Below are 16,480 nucleotides of genomic sequence, written 5' to 3' on the forward strand. Positions count from 1 at the left end.
GGTGGTGGAGGCTGCAGTGAAGATTGCTGGTAAGTGATCTTCACTGTGGCCTTCTAAAAGTTACAAAACTACAACCCCCAGCAAGCCCAGACAGCCAAAGGCTGTCTGGGCATGATGGGTGATGTAGTTTTGCAACATCTGGAGGGCCACAGTTCGGCAATATCTGGCCCTTCAGATGTTGCAGAACTACAACTCCCAGCATGCCTGGATAGTCCTGGCTTAACATTATCTACCTAAAGTAACAGTAACATTGAGTGCGATTGTCAATGTTCAATCCACTATTGTAGAAAACCTACCAAAAAATAAATAAAAAATAAATGAGGAAGTAAAACTTAACCAGGCTTCAGCCAATGTTCTGTATATTCTAGTACCAGATACTGGCCTCATATTGGTGCCAGATTCCCCAGTATAAATAGCACCAGCAGAAACTGTAAGGCCTATGGTGCAAAGCATCAGTGCCCTAGATGTCATAACAACCCCTGAAGAGCCCATATGCTACAGCAGATGTAACCCAGAATGCTACTCACCGGAGAAGGGGTGAATGGTCAAAATCACTAAAACAACATGTGGCCCAAAGGCTATATACACCCCTGGTAAGAAATCTACCCCCTACTTAAACCCTATTTTTATTATGATTAGTATTCCTTAAATATTGATAGAAACAGAGTGTTAATGTAAGCATGTGTGATTTGTTAAAAAACACTGTAGTATAAGTCAATGCTTGGATACATGTACACATGCACATTTCACCAGTGGTGTGATTAGAGGTACTAGATTTTTGAGCCCTGCTTGGAATACTAAAACTCTGCCAAACTGCAGACTACACACTTACACTGGCGTGTGTCAGCTATTAAAACTCAGAAATCAAATACCTCACCAACATGTTTCGCTCCACCAGGAGCGTCCTCACGGCTTAGTGAACTAATGGAAAAATCTTATATTCGGGTTAGTGCGGCTATATTCAGGTTAGTTTGGGTGATCCTACTGTCAGTTTCTTTTTAAGTCACATGCTATAGTAGTCCCAGTCCCAGCACTTCTGCTAAAGTGGATGGATAGCAAGTCTCAACATTGCTAAGTCCTGTTCTTCGAACAATCTCTGAAAAAAGGGGTCTTCGGCATGTCAGACACTTCCTGTGACAACGTAGGGCTGACAGGAAGGTCGACCCATTGTAGATAATTTCTTTATTACTATGGTGGCTGAGATTTGTCAATCCCTGATGTACAGGAAAGTAATATTATTCCATGTATTGAAATTGTCACTGATGTATACAAAAACATAGTTTCCGATTTTACCTTGCAAACAAGACTTTATCGCATGCATTGCTTGCTGTAAGCAACATTCTGAGATCCTAAAAACGTGAAATACCCTCAGCAAAGATGCAACGCCCTAAATATATTACATTATAACAGTAAGCTGGAATAGGTTGTAACACTGGGTAAACTTGGCAAAGAAACTTTACACTGGGCACAAATCGCTTGCAGGTGTGCAATTATCATTCCGGAAAGAAATAAAAAGAAAAGATTGATTTATGGGAACATTTGTGTTTATAGCTGGCGTGCACATGGGCTGTCCTGTGACAGGATATGTGAACCTTGTAGCAGATTCTTTATCTTGAAATTAGTCAAGAAAGAATAAAGACAGGGAATGAAAACAAAACGGTCACCTAATGTCAAAGTGTACCTGTTGTTAACAAATACTTTTGATACAATGTAGATAAAACCGCTATCTGTATATTTGTTATTATATACATTGATTATAAAATGTGTTTATTTTTGGGAGAAAAAAATGCTTTCCCTGTAGCTATTGTCTGTGTGTATCTGTGAGTAGTCCAAATACAGGAAGTGAGGGCGGGACAAGCAGGGTCCTGTGCAGGCTCCTTGCTTGTCAATCATCCTGATGTATGAGCCAGTGTGTCATAGAGCCTCAGTGCAGAGATCCCTGCTTGTCCTCGGTGCGCAGAGCCCTGCTTGTCCTCGGTGCGCAGAGCCCTGCTTGTCCTCGGTGCGCAGAGCCCTGCTTGTCCTCGGTGCGCAGAGCCCTGCTTGTCCTCGGTGCGCAGAGCCCTGCTTGTCCTCGGTGCGCAGAGCCCTGCTTGTCCTCGGTGCGCAGAGCCCTGCTTGTCCTCGGTGCGCAGAGCCCTGCTTGTCCTCGGTGCACAGAGCCCTGCTTGTCCTCGGTGCACAGAGCCCTGCTTGTCCTCGGTGCACAGAGCCCTGCTTGTCCACCCACACTGGGACAGTTACATCACACTGCTGCTTAGCCTATAAACTGCTGAGGTGGGACATCACTACGCCAGCAATAAGCTGATGCACCAGAGGAATGGTGGGAGGTAAGTTAAGGTGTATTATTTTTATTCCAGAAGGGCATATGGGAGAAATAAAAAAAAAATTCTCCTTTTAGCTTCTCAGTATAAACTTTTACAGCACAAGCAATGCACTACAGATTAAGAGCCTTGTCCTCATGATTGTTACTGGGAAGAACTTTAAGCTGCTATTTTAGACCACCACATGGACCATGTGTCCTCTATGAAGTGGGTAGGGGAAAGCCACAGCCAATCACCTCTAGTGGCATCTTATCTCTTTAACAATCATCGGGTCAGGCACTTGAAATTAAACATGCCTAGCCCTTTTCTCTATGGACAAATTCTGTCAGTGGAAAGTCGGTTCCCCGTCATACACTTACATGGCAGGTGTGGCCAACTGCCTAAGGGGTGGGTTTGTGCACCGTTAACTGAATTATGTGAATGAAGTTACTGCAGTAGAGATAAAGGAGTTATCCATGAATAGAAAAATAGAGTTAATATTTTCTAACAGCACCACCTCATGCCTTCTGTTGAAATAAAAACTGTAAAGAATATATAAATAATAAATTTTGACCACATGTGACCTAGGAAATCAATTATTTCTCTACCCCCCCCCCCCACCTTCTCCTCACAACCCTGTAAATGCATGTAAGATACTTGCATACTGCATTTACTTCAAAAAGCTACGCTACATTGGGAACCTACTGCTCTTATAAAAAAAAATGTTTTCAAATCAACTGGTGCCAAAAAGTTTAACAGATATGTAAATTGTTTCTCTTAAAAAAAAAATTGCAGCCTAGAAGTACTTATCCGATTCTGTAGTCTCCAAAGGAAGTTGTTTAGTTCTTTCCTGTCTGACTACAGTGCTCTATGCTGCCACCTCTGTCCATGTCAAGAACTGTCCGTGGCAGGGGAGGTTGTCTATAGGAATTTGCTTCTACTCTCAACAGTTCCTGACACAAATAGAGGTGTCAGCAGAGAGCGCTGTGGTCAGATTTGAAAGAATTACACAACTCCCTCTGTAGTATTTAGCAGATGCTAATTACTGGAAGGATTAAGATTCTTTAAGAGAAGTAATTAACAAATCTGTTTGACTTTCTTGCTCCAGTTGATTTGAAAACATTTGTTTTCCACCAGAGTACCCCTTTAAAATGTAGGTAAATAGAAGTAAAACCACTCAATAAATATGAAAAGTACTCATTAGAATTACTTGTACTACCAATGTTTAAGGCAGTGGATGTTGGGGTTGGCTGTCTTAAAGGGTTATGAAATACAATACATCAAAATAAAATACATCAGAAAGTAACTTCAGCCAAGTTATTTTTCCTTGAATCACTACAAAGTCAACAAGCATGAGAAGCCGATACCACTAAAATCGTCATTGTCTTGTAGTTTCCAATGTTCTGTTCTGTATTGAACTGCACTGCTGTCATGGTGGGTCATTTTTGAAGGTCGCCATAAAAAAAAATCAGGACAAAAAGGTCTTGCGTTACATAACAGCAAAGATGCGGCTTCTAAAATACAGTTATTGATTTGTGCTCCAGTCTATTACAGTTTTCTTTTTCTTTTCCCCACACTATGAAATGGATGTTCTGCAAATAAATTTCCAATTTTCAACTTTGGTTATTTCATTGTTCAGGATGTATACTGTACTCATAGGCTTTAGATAGAGGACTGCTTGAGATCTGGACTATTTTACTGACAGAACATCTACTGTTCTAAAGTTCTAAACCAGAGCTGATCAGAGGGCACGCTACCTTTATATGGTGGTGTGATGAGAAACTTATTTTGCATATATCTAGTGGTTAATTTTTTTTTATTGATTGATATTTATTTTTTATTCCATCTATTATATACATTTTTAGAGAGATGTCTTTTTAATTACAATAAAAATTAGAAATTTTTATACATTGACTTGCATTTTATTTGGTGTTGGGGTTACAACTTGTTACGCCTTTGGCATTTGTAGGTTGATTATATATATATATATATATATATATATATATATATACACACACATTGATTGATATATATATCAATCAGTCAGTCTCTAGTAGCAGAGACACTAAGGGGGAGATTTATCAAAATCTGTGCAAAGGAAAAGTTGTCCAGTTGCCCAACCAATAAGATCGCATCTTTCATTTTGCAGAGGCCTTGTTAAAAATGAAAGAAGCGAGCTGATTGGTTCCTTTGAGCAACTGGGCAACTTTTCCTCTGGACAGGTTTTGATAAACTTCAACTAAGACTTGTAGGAAGTGGGGGTGGACCTTTAGTCAAAGGCGTACTTACTGCAGCATACATAGAACGAGCCTGTCTGTGTTATCAGTAAAAGGATTGCTGCTCTACTGCCTCTGCTATCAGTAACAGGATTGCCACTCTGCTGCTTCTGCCATTAGCCACAGGATTGCTGCTCTCCTCCCTTTGTAATGCATTTATCATTATAAAATCATCTCTTAGACACACAACTAAAAAAAAAATGCAGAACACACACCATAGGGCAGTCAAGTCCTCAAGTACCCCCAACAAGTCATGTTTTCAGGATTTCCTTAGTCTTTCACAGGTGATATAACTGTGGTAATTCCTGATTCACTGACCATAATTATATCACCTGTGACAGACTAAGCAAATCCTGAAAACATTACCTGTTGGGGGGTACTTGAGGACCATGCTTGAGAAACACTGCTGTAGGGGAAGGATTAGAAATGTTAGTGAGAGTGAGTTGAGTAGTTTTTACCTATTGAAAATCTTTTCACTGCTGAATATTCATCTCACCATTTTACTGACAGAACATTATCTGTGATGGGGGAGAACATTAAAAGATACTCCCGTAAAAAACTTTTTTAAATTTTTTTTTTATTAACTGGTGCCAGAAAGTTAAACAGATTTGTAAATTACTTCTATAAAAAAAAAATCTTAAAGGGGTACTCCGTCCCTAGACATCTTATCCCCTATCCTGGGGACCCCGAGGATCGCTGCTGCAGCACCCCGCTATCATTACTGCGCAGAGCGAGATCGCTCTGCACGTAATGACGGGCAATATAGGGTCCGGAGCATCGTTACGTCACGGCTTCGCCCCTCGTGACGTCACGGCCCGCCCTGTCAATACAAGTCTATGGGAAGGGGGCGTGGTGGTCGTCACGCCCCCTGCCATAGACTTGCATTAGGGGGACGGGCCGTGATGTCATGAGGGGCGGAGCCATGACATCACGCTGCTCCGGAACCTGTATCGCCCGTCATTACGCACAGAGCGAACTCGCTCTGTGCAGTAATGATGGCGGGGTGCCGCAGCGGTGATCCCCGGGGTCCCCAGCAGCGGGACCGCGGCGATCTAACATCTTATCCCCTATCCTATGTGATTTTAGGGATTTTTTTTTCTCATTATGTCTCTCATAGTTGAGGTATACCTATGATGGACATTACAGGCCTCATCTTTTTAAGTGGGAGAACTTGCACAATTTGGTGGCAGACAAAACACTTGTTTGCCCCACTGTAAAGGGAAGGCATTCAGATTGGGGCTTGCAACCTATTGGTCTATAGCAGTGTCGGTGTAGGCAGACTAGCAGATAAGGTTCACCTCACCTCTGTTGTTATGTTCATCTGGCACCAATAAAGTTTGTTGAAAAAATCCAAATATGCAAGGAAGCAGGATAATGGGAAAATTATATGAATATGAGGTTTGCCATACCATACTGTCAGGTAACAGAGCGGGGTCTCCTAATAACTCTCTGCTTTGGAGAAATATTGGAATCTATTGAAGTCAACAGGAATGCATTGTGCCCTATTGCAGAACTAAAGCAACTAGGATTTTCTTTCTTTACAAACTACAAGACACCCCCACCCACCAAGATTAGCTTCAGGAGTTATCTATATGGTGCAAAAGTCAAGGCAAAACAATGCAATATGCCCATAGAATGTAAATCATCATTCGTAGGCCGTACTCACAGAAAAGGTCCACCAAACCTTATAACCTAATATAGTAAATATTATTCAATATATTAGAAGCAAAGCTCACAGCTGTATGTATTTAGTCTAATCGGTTTAAGTAGAAACATACCGAGGTGGGACGACTCCTACTTAGCTAAAAAGTAAGATCACATTTGTTTTACTTATATACAAAAGGAAATACAATAACTACCGCAATCTAAAATATAAACCAAAAATTATCGCCAATACTCTGCCAATGTTTTTGCAATTAAAACTTGTTTTTTACTGTACCTCCTTCTGTATTGAAAAATAAAAATAAATAAAATGCTTGAAAAAAAAAAAAAAAAAAAAACACTGCAACCCCCATCAGGAATGTTGTCAGTGTAGGAATGTCCCATGCATTCCAGCCCCCCAGCATGGACACAAGTCTGGAGCTTGTAACACCTAAATGAACCCAGGTTACAATGTATCCAAACAACAATGACAGGTTTACTTGCGCATATTATATTATATATTTATTTATTTATTTATTTCTGTTATATTGTTGAAGAATGAATATATTCTATAAGATCTCTACAGTGATCTAATCATAACATGCAACAATAAACTATTTGTATTCAAACAACACAGACAAGTTTACTTGCTTATTTATTTTAATCATTTATTTAATTTTGTTTATTTAAAATGTATGTTATCTGTTTTGTTTAATTATTTGTTTATTTTAATTATTTATAAAAAAAAAAAAAAAAGAGAACTCTTCTCTTTTTCTCAATCTGACATATCTGCAGTGTCTGGAAACATGTGCATATGTATGGCAGCTCTTTCACAAGGTTTCCCATCCATTAAAGGAATCGATTAGGCTGCAATGTCTCAGTCAAGGAATAGAACAAAGGTCCACTTCACCGTGAACTATATCAGTTCTACTTAAAGGGGTACTCCAGTGGAAAATATTTTTTTTAAACCAACTGGTGCCAAAAGGTTAAACAGATTTGTAAATTACTTCTATTTAAAAATCCTAATCCTTCCAGTACTTATCAGCTGCTGTATGCTCCACAGGAAGTTGTATTGTTGTTTTCTGTCTGACCACAGTGCTCTCTGCTGACACCTCTGTCCATGTCAGGAACTGTCCAGAGCAGGAGCAAAATCCAATAACAAACTTCTCGTGCTCTGTGTAGTTCCTGACATGGACAGAGGTGTCAGCAGAGAGCCCTGTGGTCAGACAAAAGAAGTCAAAAGTCAGAAGTCAAAAAGAAAAGAACTTCCTGTGGAGCATACAGCAGCTGATAAGTACTGTAAGGGTTAAGATTTTTAAATAGAAGTAATTTACAAATCTGTTTAACTTTCTGGCACAAGTTGATTTAAAAAAAATAATTTTTCACTGGAGTATCCCTTTAAGACTCCTTTTTATTGCAACTTTAAAGTGGTTGTACATTAACTCACATGTGTTTGTGGTAAATCCCTTAGAGTGAATGAATAGAAATCCCCAAGAATTACAATGCAGGATCTGTATGGTTGAAGGGGCATTTCTGTCCTAATGTAAAAATCCCAGCTTCTAAAATCTGGTGCATCAACTATACAGGATGCAGACCTCAGCATCCTATACACCCAATTTTCAAGCACCAGTAGAATGAATCAATTGTTCAGACGGCTTAAAGTAGACCTCCACCTTTTAGCACCATGTTTTTAGATCCAACATTCTGTGCTAATTCATTCTTCTTGCATTTGGAGTTTCATGTTCCTGATCCAAAGCTCCAAATATTCTGTATATAGATCATTTTACATATAGATACAATTCAGTAGCTATTACAAGAGGGAGCTTAGCAGTTTATTGCATATTATAGTTTTCTATTGAGTTTAATCTATGAACTGTATGCAGTAAGCTCCATCAGGAAACTGCTGCTGATGAGTTGCTTCACTATGCGGGTGAAGAAAGCTACTCATCAGCAACTGTAGACTCAGGCTGCTGCTGATGGAGCTGGTACTGCTCCTGCCACCCCACCCCTCCCCAACAGCCATGGCAGTGGAAAATGAGCGCAGAGTGCGCCCCCAGAGTCACACCTGCGTGAGGATGGAGGATGGCGCAGATAGGCATCGGCCAACTGACTACGTAGGATATCTCTGTAGTAGGTCAGTTTGTCCTCTCTCTCAGTGGGTGTAAAAAAGGCCCCCATTTTGTGCCGGTAGAGAGGGTATATTAAAGTGGAAAGACAGAAGTCATTCCGCTGCCGAATGTTGACAATTTGGCAGTCACTACGCAAGCAAGTGAGCATGCATTGTGCCATTTGTGCAAGTGACTCGGAGGGACTCCCTGCCTCCATCTCCACTGTATACTGCCATGGTGTGTCTGGGTCCTCTATCTCGCCTTCTTCATAACCCTCTAGCTCCTCTGGCTGCTGCTTCTCTCCTGCGAGATAACTAGAAAAACCACCCATCTTGTGAAACCTAAACTGTGCTCCACTGTGCCCCTCCTCCTCCTGTTCAGCCCCCACAGGGCTCATGTGGCCGTGAGATGTAGGCCCCACGTCTCCAGTGCCCTGACCAGCCATCATTTCCAACACGTGTTGTAATAAATAAAGCAGTGGAATGATGTTGTTCATCCCGTAATCTCAGGCCTCTGGCTGCGACTCCAGCTGCCACTCGCTCCTAGTTTGCTGCGACCTCTGCCTGATGAATTTAGGCCTCTGCCACTCCTTTGTGCACTTCCTGGCACTTCTCTGCCTGACATAATTAGTGCGTATATGAGGGGAGTACAATATGCTCCACTACGCTTAAAACAGTATTTGTCTACAACACCAGCATTCATGTACTTTTGGCTGGCCTTTCACAGTATCTAGGTCCTTTAAGACTTTAACTGGGACAAAATGGTACACCACTTAGATGTACGCACAAGTTACACTTAATAAAGGGCAATGTGCTTTTAGTTCTCTGCTCACCCTAACTGGCTGGCTACTATTAGCTGTTCAGTTGTTGTACACACCAGTACTGCAGCACACAGTCCCTGTGTACTACACCAAAATTTGCCCACTCTCTCTCAATCTCACTCCCTTCCCTATCAGTGCTTCTAGGCTGGATTTGCGTTTGAGGTGAATTGTTGCTGTAAAAATGAATTTCTGTGCAACACACACTGCTCTCTGTCCCTCTCTCTCTCTCTGCAATAGAACCCTGATGTGACTGGGAGGGGAATCGCTGCTGTAAAAATTATTTTCTGTGCAACACACACTGCTGTCTGCCCCTCTCGCTCTGTAATAGAACGCTGATGTGATGTGATGTGGCTGCCGATTATATAAGGCTGTGACATCACAGGGGTGGCTGGCTGCTGATAGGCTGCAAGTGATTCAGGTTCATCCCGCCGACCCTTGTTCCCGACTTCCCAGGATTCCTTGCCTCATGTCCTCACATGTGAATCTGCCATTTTATTTGCCCTGAAGCCTAAACACACTAAATGGAGTTTAATGAAGCAATTCGGGCGATCAAATCGCACCGATATTTGCATTCATTGTGAATCAAATTTTTCCTGAAAGTCGTAACAAATTCGAATTTGTCAGATTTCATTCGCTCATCCCTATTCTACAGTACAATATAAAATGTTATAAATTTGCCTCTATGTCTATGCAGAAGATTTGGTGCAGAGTACCAGAAGCTCTGACTATTATAAAGATATAAAATTAACCATCACAGAATGGTGGACCCATTTAGATTAAAGGTGTACTTAGGAGGAATTTTTTTTTTTTTAAATCAACTGGTGCCAGAAGATTACACATTGTAAATAATGTCTATTTAAAATTTTTAAGTCATCTAGTACTCAGCTGCCGTATGCTCCAGAGGAAATTGTGTAATTTTTTCCAGTCTAGCCACAGTGCTCTATGCTGCCATCTCTGCCCATGTCAAGAACTGTCCAGAGCAGGAGACGTTTCCTATGGGGATTTGCTACTACTCTTGACAGTTCCTGACATGGACAGAGGTGTCAGCAGAGAGCCCTGTGGTTAAACTGGAAATATCTACACAACTTCCTCTGGAGCATACAGCAGCTGATGAGTACTGGAAGGACTAATATTTTTATATAGAATTAATATATAAATTTGTATAACTTTTTGGCATCAGTTGATTTTTCTCCGGAGTACCCATTCAAAGACATAAACTCAGATAACTTTGCAATAATATTAACCTCTTAAGGGCCCTACGCCCGATCCCGATGTTTAAAACGGGGTCATGCCGTGACCCCGCATCACACCGGGTCAGTCCCGGCTGCTATTCATAGCCGGGACCCTGGGCTAACAGTGCGCAGCACCGATCGTTGTGACGCGCGCTATTAACCCTTCAGTCTGAAAGTGAAAGTAAACGCTTCCCGACAGCTCAATCGGGCTGATCGGGACATTACGATAAAATCGCAATGTCCCAATCAGCTAGGACGTAAGCGGAGGTCTCCTTACCTGTCTCCGCTGCGTCTGATCTGGGTTTGATTGCTCCCAGCCTGAGCTACAGGCTTGAGCAATCGAGCCCCTATCTCGCTGATCCATGCAAAGCTATGGCTTTGCAGGGATCAGCATAAGAGATCAGTGTGTGCAGTGCTATAGCTCCCTATGGGAGCTATAGCACTGCAAAAAAAAAGTGAAAAAAAAAAGTTAAGGAAGGTCATTTAACCCCTTCCCTAACAAAAGTTAGAATCACCCCCCTTTTCCCATAAAAAAAACAAAAAACTGTAAATAATAATAAAAATAAACATATGTGGTATCACCACGTGCGGAAATGTCCGAATTATAAAAATATACCGTTAAATCGCACGGTCAATGGCGTACACGCAAAAAAAATTCCAAAGTCCAAAATAGCATATTTTTTGTCACTTTTTATATCATGAAAAAATGAATAAAAAGCTATCAAAAAGTCCAATCAATACAAAAATGGTACCGATAAAAACTTCAGAACACGGCACAAAAAAATTTGTCCTCATACCGGCCCATACGGAAAAAAAAAAAAAGTTATAGGGGTTAGAAGAGAATTTTTAACATATAAATTTTCCTGCATGTAGTTATTTTTTTTCCAAAGTACGACAATATCCAACCTATATAAGTAGGGTATCATTTTAACCACATGGACCTACAGAATAAAGATAAGGTGTAATTTTTACCAAAAAATGCACTGCGTAGAAACGGAAGCCCCCAAAGTTTACAAAATTACATTTTTTCTTCAATTTTGTGACACAATTAATTATTTTTCCATTTTGCTGTGGATTTTTGGGTAAAATGACTATCACTGCAAAGTAGAATTGGTGGTGCCAAAGGCTGTCTGGGCATGCTAAGAGTTGTAGTTTTGCAATAGATGTGTGCTGAGAATTCTGGTTTTGCAACAGCTGGAGGCACTTTGGTTGGGAAACACTGATATAGGGGATAACTAGCGGATTGATGGGGGTCCATGCACTAAGAATGGAGGACAAAAATCCTCTGAATGAAGCAGCAGGGCGCATGCACAGCCACTGCTCCATTCATTCTCAATGGGTCTTCTGAACATTGCCAAGCTCAGGGCTCCATTCATTCAGGGGGGATGCAGCTTGTCTACATTCTTTCATTAAAGGCATGTTCACGTTCAACTGGCTGGAAAAAGAAGGGTACTGCAAAATGTCCATCGGTGTCTGCTGCCCAGTCTCAGTCTTTTTAATGGATTGAATAATAAATCATTTCTTTTTCTACGTACTTTGCCTAGACTCTGTTGTAAGCACTTCACCCCCAACACACCTTGACGGAACATCCTCCACCCTTCCCACTACTTTGCAGTGTATTATCAGGATTGTCCACCATCTGTACCCCAGTAGTGCCGCCCCCCTATTCTCCTGCTGTTTTACCCTTTTAATTATAGAAGTTTTCTCTCTTCCTCTGGATCAACAAAAGTTTAATTTTGATTATTTTCTTCATATACTGGTTGCTGCTTTATTTACTCTCACTGACTCGAATACAGGGAGCAGCGGACATGGGCAGCCTTCTTGCCATTCGACCTCCCGAAAACGTGACTGTCATTCCCCAGATAGGTGTAAATCCCAGAGCTATGCACATGCTATATGTTTTCTGGCAGGAAAACCGACTTAAATAACTAAAGTCTTAGTCTGCCTTGGAAATGTCACCTTCCGGAGCATCCACTGTGCACACTAGACACCTCACGTTCCAGTACAATGGTTAAATATACTGGTTACTCCGTCTCCCATTCACAAAACTAGATCAACAGTGGGATTAGCCATTGCTCAGTCAGCTTACTATGTAGGGGACTGACATAACAACTAAGAAGATAATGGAGGAATTAATTGTTCATATAGTAAAAGGGAGCAGAAGCTGAAGACCAAAAGGTTCAATATAGATGACAATCCCCGGAGCTGATCCTGTTAGGTTTACGAAATGCACAAGTCAACTAAATGCATAAGATAAAGGATAAAAAAGGATAAACTGTAGAATAAAGATGATTTCTAAATGTTCAATTGGCAAAACCATTGGCAGCCGTGACAGTTATCAATATATCAAGTTAATTATCATTAATGACTCATCCGGCTGTCAGATACATTTCACTATTACACAATCACACATTTCCGAATGGAAAAAAAAGTGCAATAAATGACTAATTATAGGAATCGTAATAATAAAAAACAAATATGTATTTCATAAAAAAATAATATCATTTATTTAAATTTAAATATTTTCTGTTCTGTTGTTTTAAGGGTATAGTTGGAAGAAAAGGAGATAATGTTTTTATCTATGGCAGTGGTCTCCAAACTGAGGGCCTCCAGCTGTTGCAAAACTCCAACTCCCAGCATGTCCAGACAGTTGTTGGCTGTTTTAAAAAGGTATTGTTGGAAGAAAAGGAGATTATATCATTATCTGTGGCAGTGGTCTCCAAACGGTGGACCTCCAGCTGTTGCAAAACTCCAACTCCCAGCATGCCCGGACAGCCGATGGCTGTCCGGGCATGCTGGTAGTTGGAGTTTTGCAATAGCTGGAGGTCCACTTTGCAACAGCTGGACGACCACTAATCTATGGTATATGTATTGCTATATATAAGCGCTAGCTATAATGGCAGGTAGCTGTCATACTGTCCAGGCATGCTGGTAGTTGTAGTATGGCAACAGCTGGAGGTCCACAGTTTGGAGACCACTAATCTATGCTATATGTATTGCTATATATAAGCGCTAGCTATAATGGCAGGTAGCTGTCATACTGTCCAGGCATGCTGGTAGTTGTAGTATGGCAACAGCTGGAGGTCCACAGTTTGGAGACCACTAATCTATGATATGTATTGCTATGTATAAGCGCTAGCTATAATGGAAGTTATCTGTCATACTGTCCAAGCATGCTGGTAGTTGTAGTATGGCAACAGCTGGAGGTCCACAGTTTGGGGATCACTAATCTATGGTATATGTATTGCTATATATAAGCACTAGCTATAATGGCAGGTAGCTGTCATACTGTCCAGGCATGCTGGTAGTTGTAGTATGGCAACAGCAGGAGGTCCACAGTTTGGAGACCACTAATCTATGATATGTATTGCTATATATATAAGCGCTAGCTATAATGGCAGGTATCTGACATACTGTCTAGACATGCTGGTAGTTGTAGTATGGCAACAGCTGGAGGTCCACAGTTTGGAGACCACTAATCTATGATATGTATTGCTATGTATAAGCGCTAGCTATAATGGAAGTTATCTGTCATACTGTCCAAGCATGCTGGTAGTTGTAGTATGGCAACAGCTGGAGGTCCACAGTTTGGGGATCACTAATCTATGGTATATGTATTGCTATATATAAGCACTAGCTATAATGGCAGGTAGCTGTCATACTGTCCAGGCATGCTGGTAGTTGTAGTATGGCAACAGCAGGAGGTCCACAGTTTGGAGACCACTAATCTATGATATGTATTGCTATATATATAAGCGCTAGCTATAATGGCAGGTATCTGACATACTGTCTAGACATGCTGGTAGTTGTAGTATGGCAACAGCTGGAGGTCCACAGTTTGGAGACCACTAATCTATGATATGTATTGCTATATATATATATAAGCGCTAGCTATAATGGCAGGCATCTGTCATACTGTCTAGACATGCTGGTAGTTGTAGTATGGCAACAGCTGGAGGTCCACAGTTTGGGGATCACTAATCTATGGTATATGTATTGCTATATATAAGCACTAGCTATAATGGCAGGTAGCTGTCATACTGTCCAGGCATGCTGGTAGTTGTAGTATGGCAACAGCAGGAGGTCCACAGTTTGGAGACCACTAATCTATGATATGTATTGCTATATATATAAGCGCTAGCTATAATGGCAGGTATCTGACATACTGTCCAAGCATGCTGGTAGTTGTAGTATGGCAACAGCTGGAGGTCCACAGTTTGGAGACCACTAATCTATGATATGTATTGCTATATATATATATAAGCGCTAGCTATAATGGCAGGCATCTGTCATACTGTCTAGACATGCTGGTAGTTGTAGTATGGCAACAGCTGGAGGTCCACAGTTTGGAGACCAATGATCTCTGGTATATCAAAAAGGTATGTGTATCGCTACATATACAGGTTACAGGCATCTGTAATGCTAGGTTTCAAAAACTACTACGACTCTAAAAAGATGTTCTGCAGCAGCCACAGAACCCTGCGATGTGTTGAGAACAGTCACGCTGCCTTGGAATAAATTAGCTATACCGATACAAAGAAATGAATACAATGTAAATCTAATCTCTACTAAGGAAGAAACTTACCTGGTGAGCCCAGTCTACACAGGTGCTGCCTTCATGATTGGAGCCTGGCACCTCTGCCCATCCAGGTGCCCTTGTAAGAAGCGATCAGATGTTTGCACTCTTCTAAGTCTGTGTGTTCTGTGACGTCTGCACTTTTCTCCCTCCCATAAACCTTTATCCTGTAACCTGGGACCTCATTGCCACCACCTATTGGAGGCTGCCCGGCCCTTCTCCTGCTAGGAGTGCCGCATGTGCTGACGAAATGCTTGTGTTGCAATGCACACAGGTGACAGTGCCTCGTTGGTCATTGGTGTCAGAGACTGGGGAAGTTGTGTCTTCAGCGCCTGTGCTGCCTGCACTGCTAACTCCAATGTTACTTCCCAGCACTGAGACACTATTATGTTGTATCTCTGCAGGGTGCCTTCCAGCCGAAGCCTCCTCTACTACCGTAATGTTCGGAGTAAATGAGCACTCAGAAATACCTGAGTGAAGGAATGTGTGATGAAGAAGAACCTTCACGTAAACCTGTCCGGTGACTAAACAAATTAGCATTTTTCTATGAGACTGGGTTCACATATGTCCGGCATTCGGCTCAGCCTAAACTCACTGCAACTGATGCCACAACAGATGACAAAAGGGCATCCGCTGGCATCAATAGTTTAGGATCTGGAGTTTATCGGAAGTGCATATCTCAAGCTTTGCCCTGTCAGGCATCAATGTGTTGGGTTTCACCATCCAATTGGTGATGAATGTGAACTGTCCCATTTAAATGAATGCAATCAGTTCTACAATCAGTTTCATTCCGATGCTTTTTCTACAGCGCCACAGGGAAACGCAGCCAGGCAACGCACATATGTGAAGGGGGCTTAACAGTGTTTCCCAATCAGGGTGTCTCCAGCTGTTACCAGCCTTTGGCTGTCTGGGCATGCTGGGAGTTGCAGTTTGGAAACAGCTGAAGGTATCTATATTTTATTGGCGCTAATGTATTTCTTCAGTACAGCTAGATCTGACAACACAGAAAAAGATCACATCTATTATTTTTAGTTATTATTATTACTATTATTATTATATGATGCACATATATGAAGGGGGTGAAACAATGATTACCAACTAGGGGGCCTCCAACTGTTGCCCAACTACAACTCCCAGCATGCCCGGACAGCCATTGGCTGCCAATATTTTATGGTCACTATGGTATTTCTTCAGTACAGCTAGAGCTGACAACACAGAAAAAGAACACATCTACTATGTTTAGTTATTATTGTTAGATGCACATATATGAAGGGGGCGTAACAGTGTTTTCAACCAGGGTGCCTCCAGCTGTTGCAAAACTACAACTCCAAGCATATCCATCATCATCATAATCACAGTACACAAACTTTTAGGGCACAATCACACATGCAGCATCTGTTACAGATTAGGCTAAGTTCCTACGACTGTTGTGCTCCGACCTGTCCGGGGTAAATTTGGTTTGTTTGTTTTTTGTCGCCATACGGACCCAGAATGAGTCACAGCACAATTGACATTGCTGTGTCC

At 41.4% G+C, this 16,480-nt stretch overlaps 1 protein-coding gene across 2 annotated transcripts in view; it reads right to left on the reverse strand.

Moving 5' to 3' along the window:
• The window catches only part of HS3ST1 (heparan sulfate-glucosamine 3-sulfotransferase 1), a 28,190-nt gene extending 12,723 nt beyond the window's left edge, over positions 1-15,467 (reverse strand). Inside the window, exon 1 of one of the 2 annotated variants that reach the window (XM_056551589.1) lies at positions 14,966-15,467. Coding sequence is in view for 1 of the 2 variants with exons in the window: in XM_056551585.1 (XP_056407560.1) it covers positions 3,671-3,685 (15 nt within the window). In the remaining variant the exon portion in view is untranslated. Of the gene's footprint in view, positions 1-3,670; positions 3,701-14,965 lie in introns of those variants that run through there. The other variant, XM_056551585.1, reaches the window with a different exon arrangement.
• Positions 15,468-16,480: the final 1,013 nt, after the last annotated feature.

The sequence above is a fragment of the Hyla sarda genome, chromosome 1 (assembly GCF_029499605.1).
Source record: "Hyla sarda isolate aHylSar1 chromosome 1, aHylSar1.hap1, whole genome shotgun sequence".
In the NCBI taxonomy this organism is placed as follows: Eukaryota; Metazoa; Chordata; class Amphibia; order Anura; family Hylidae; genus Hyla; species Hyla sarda.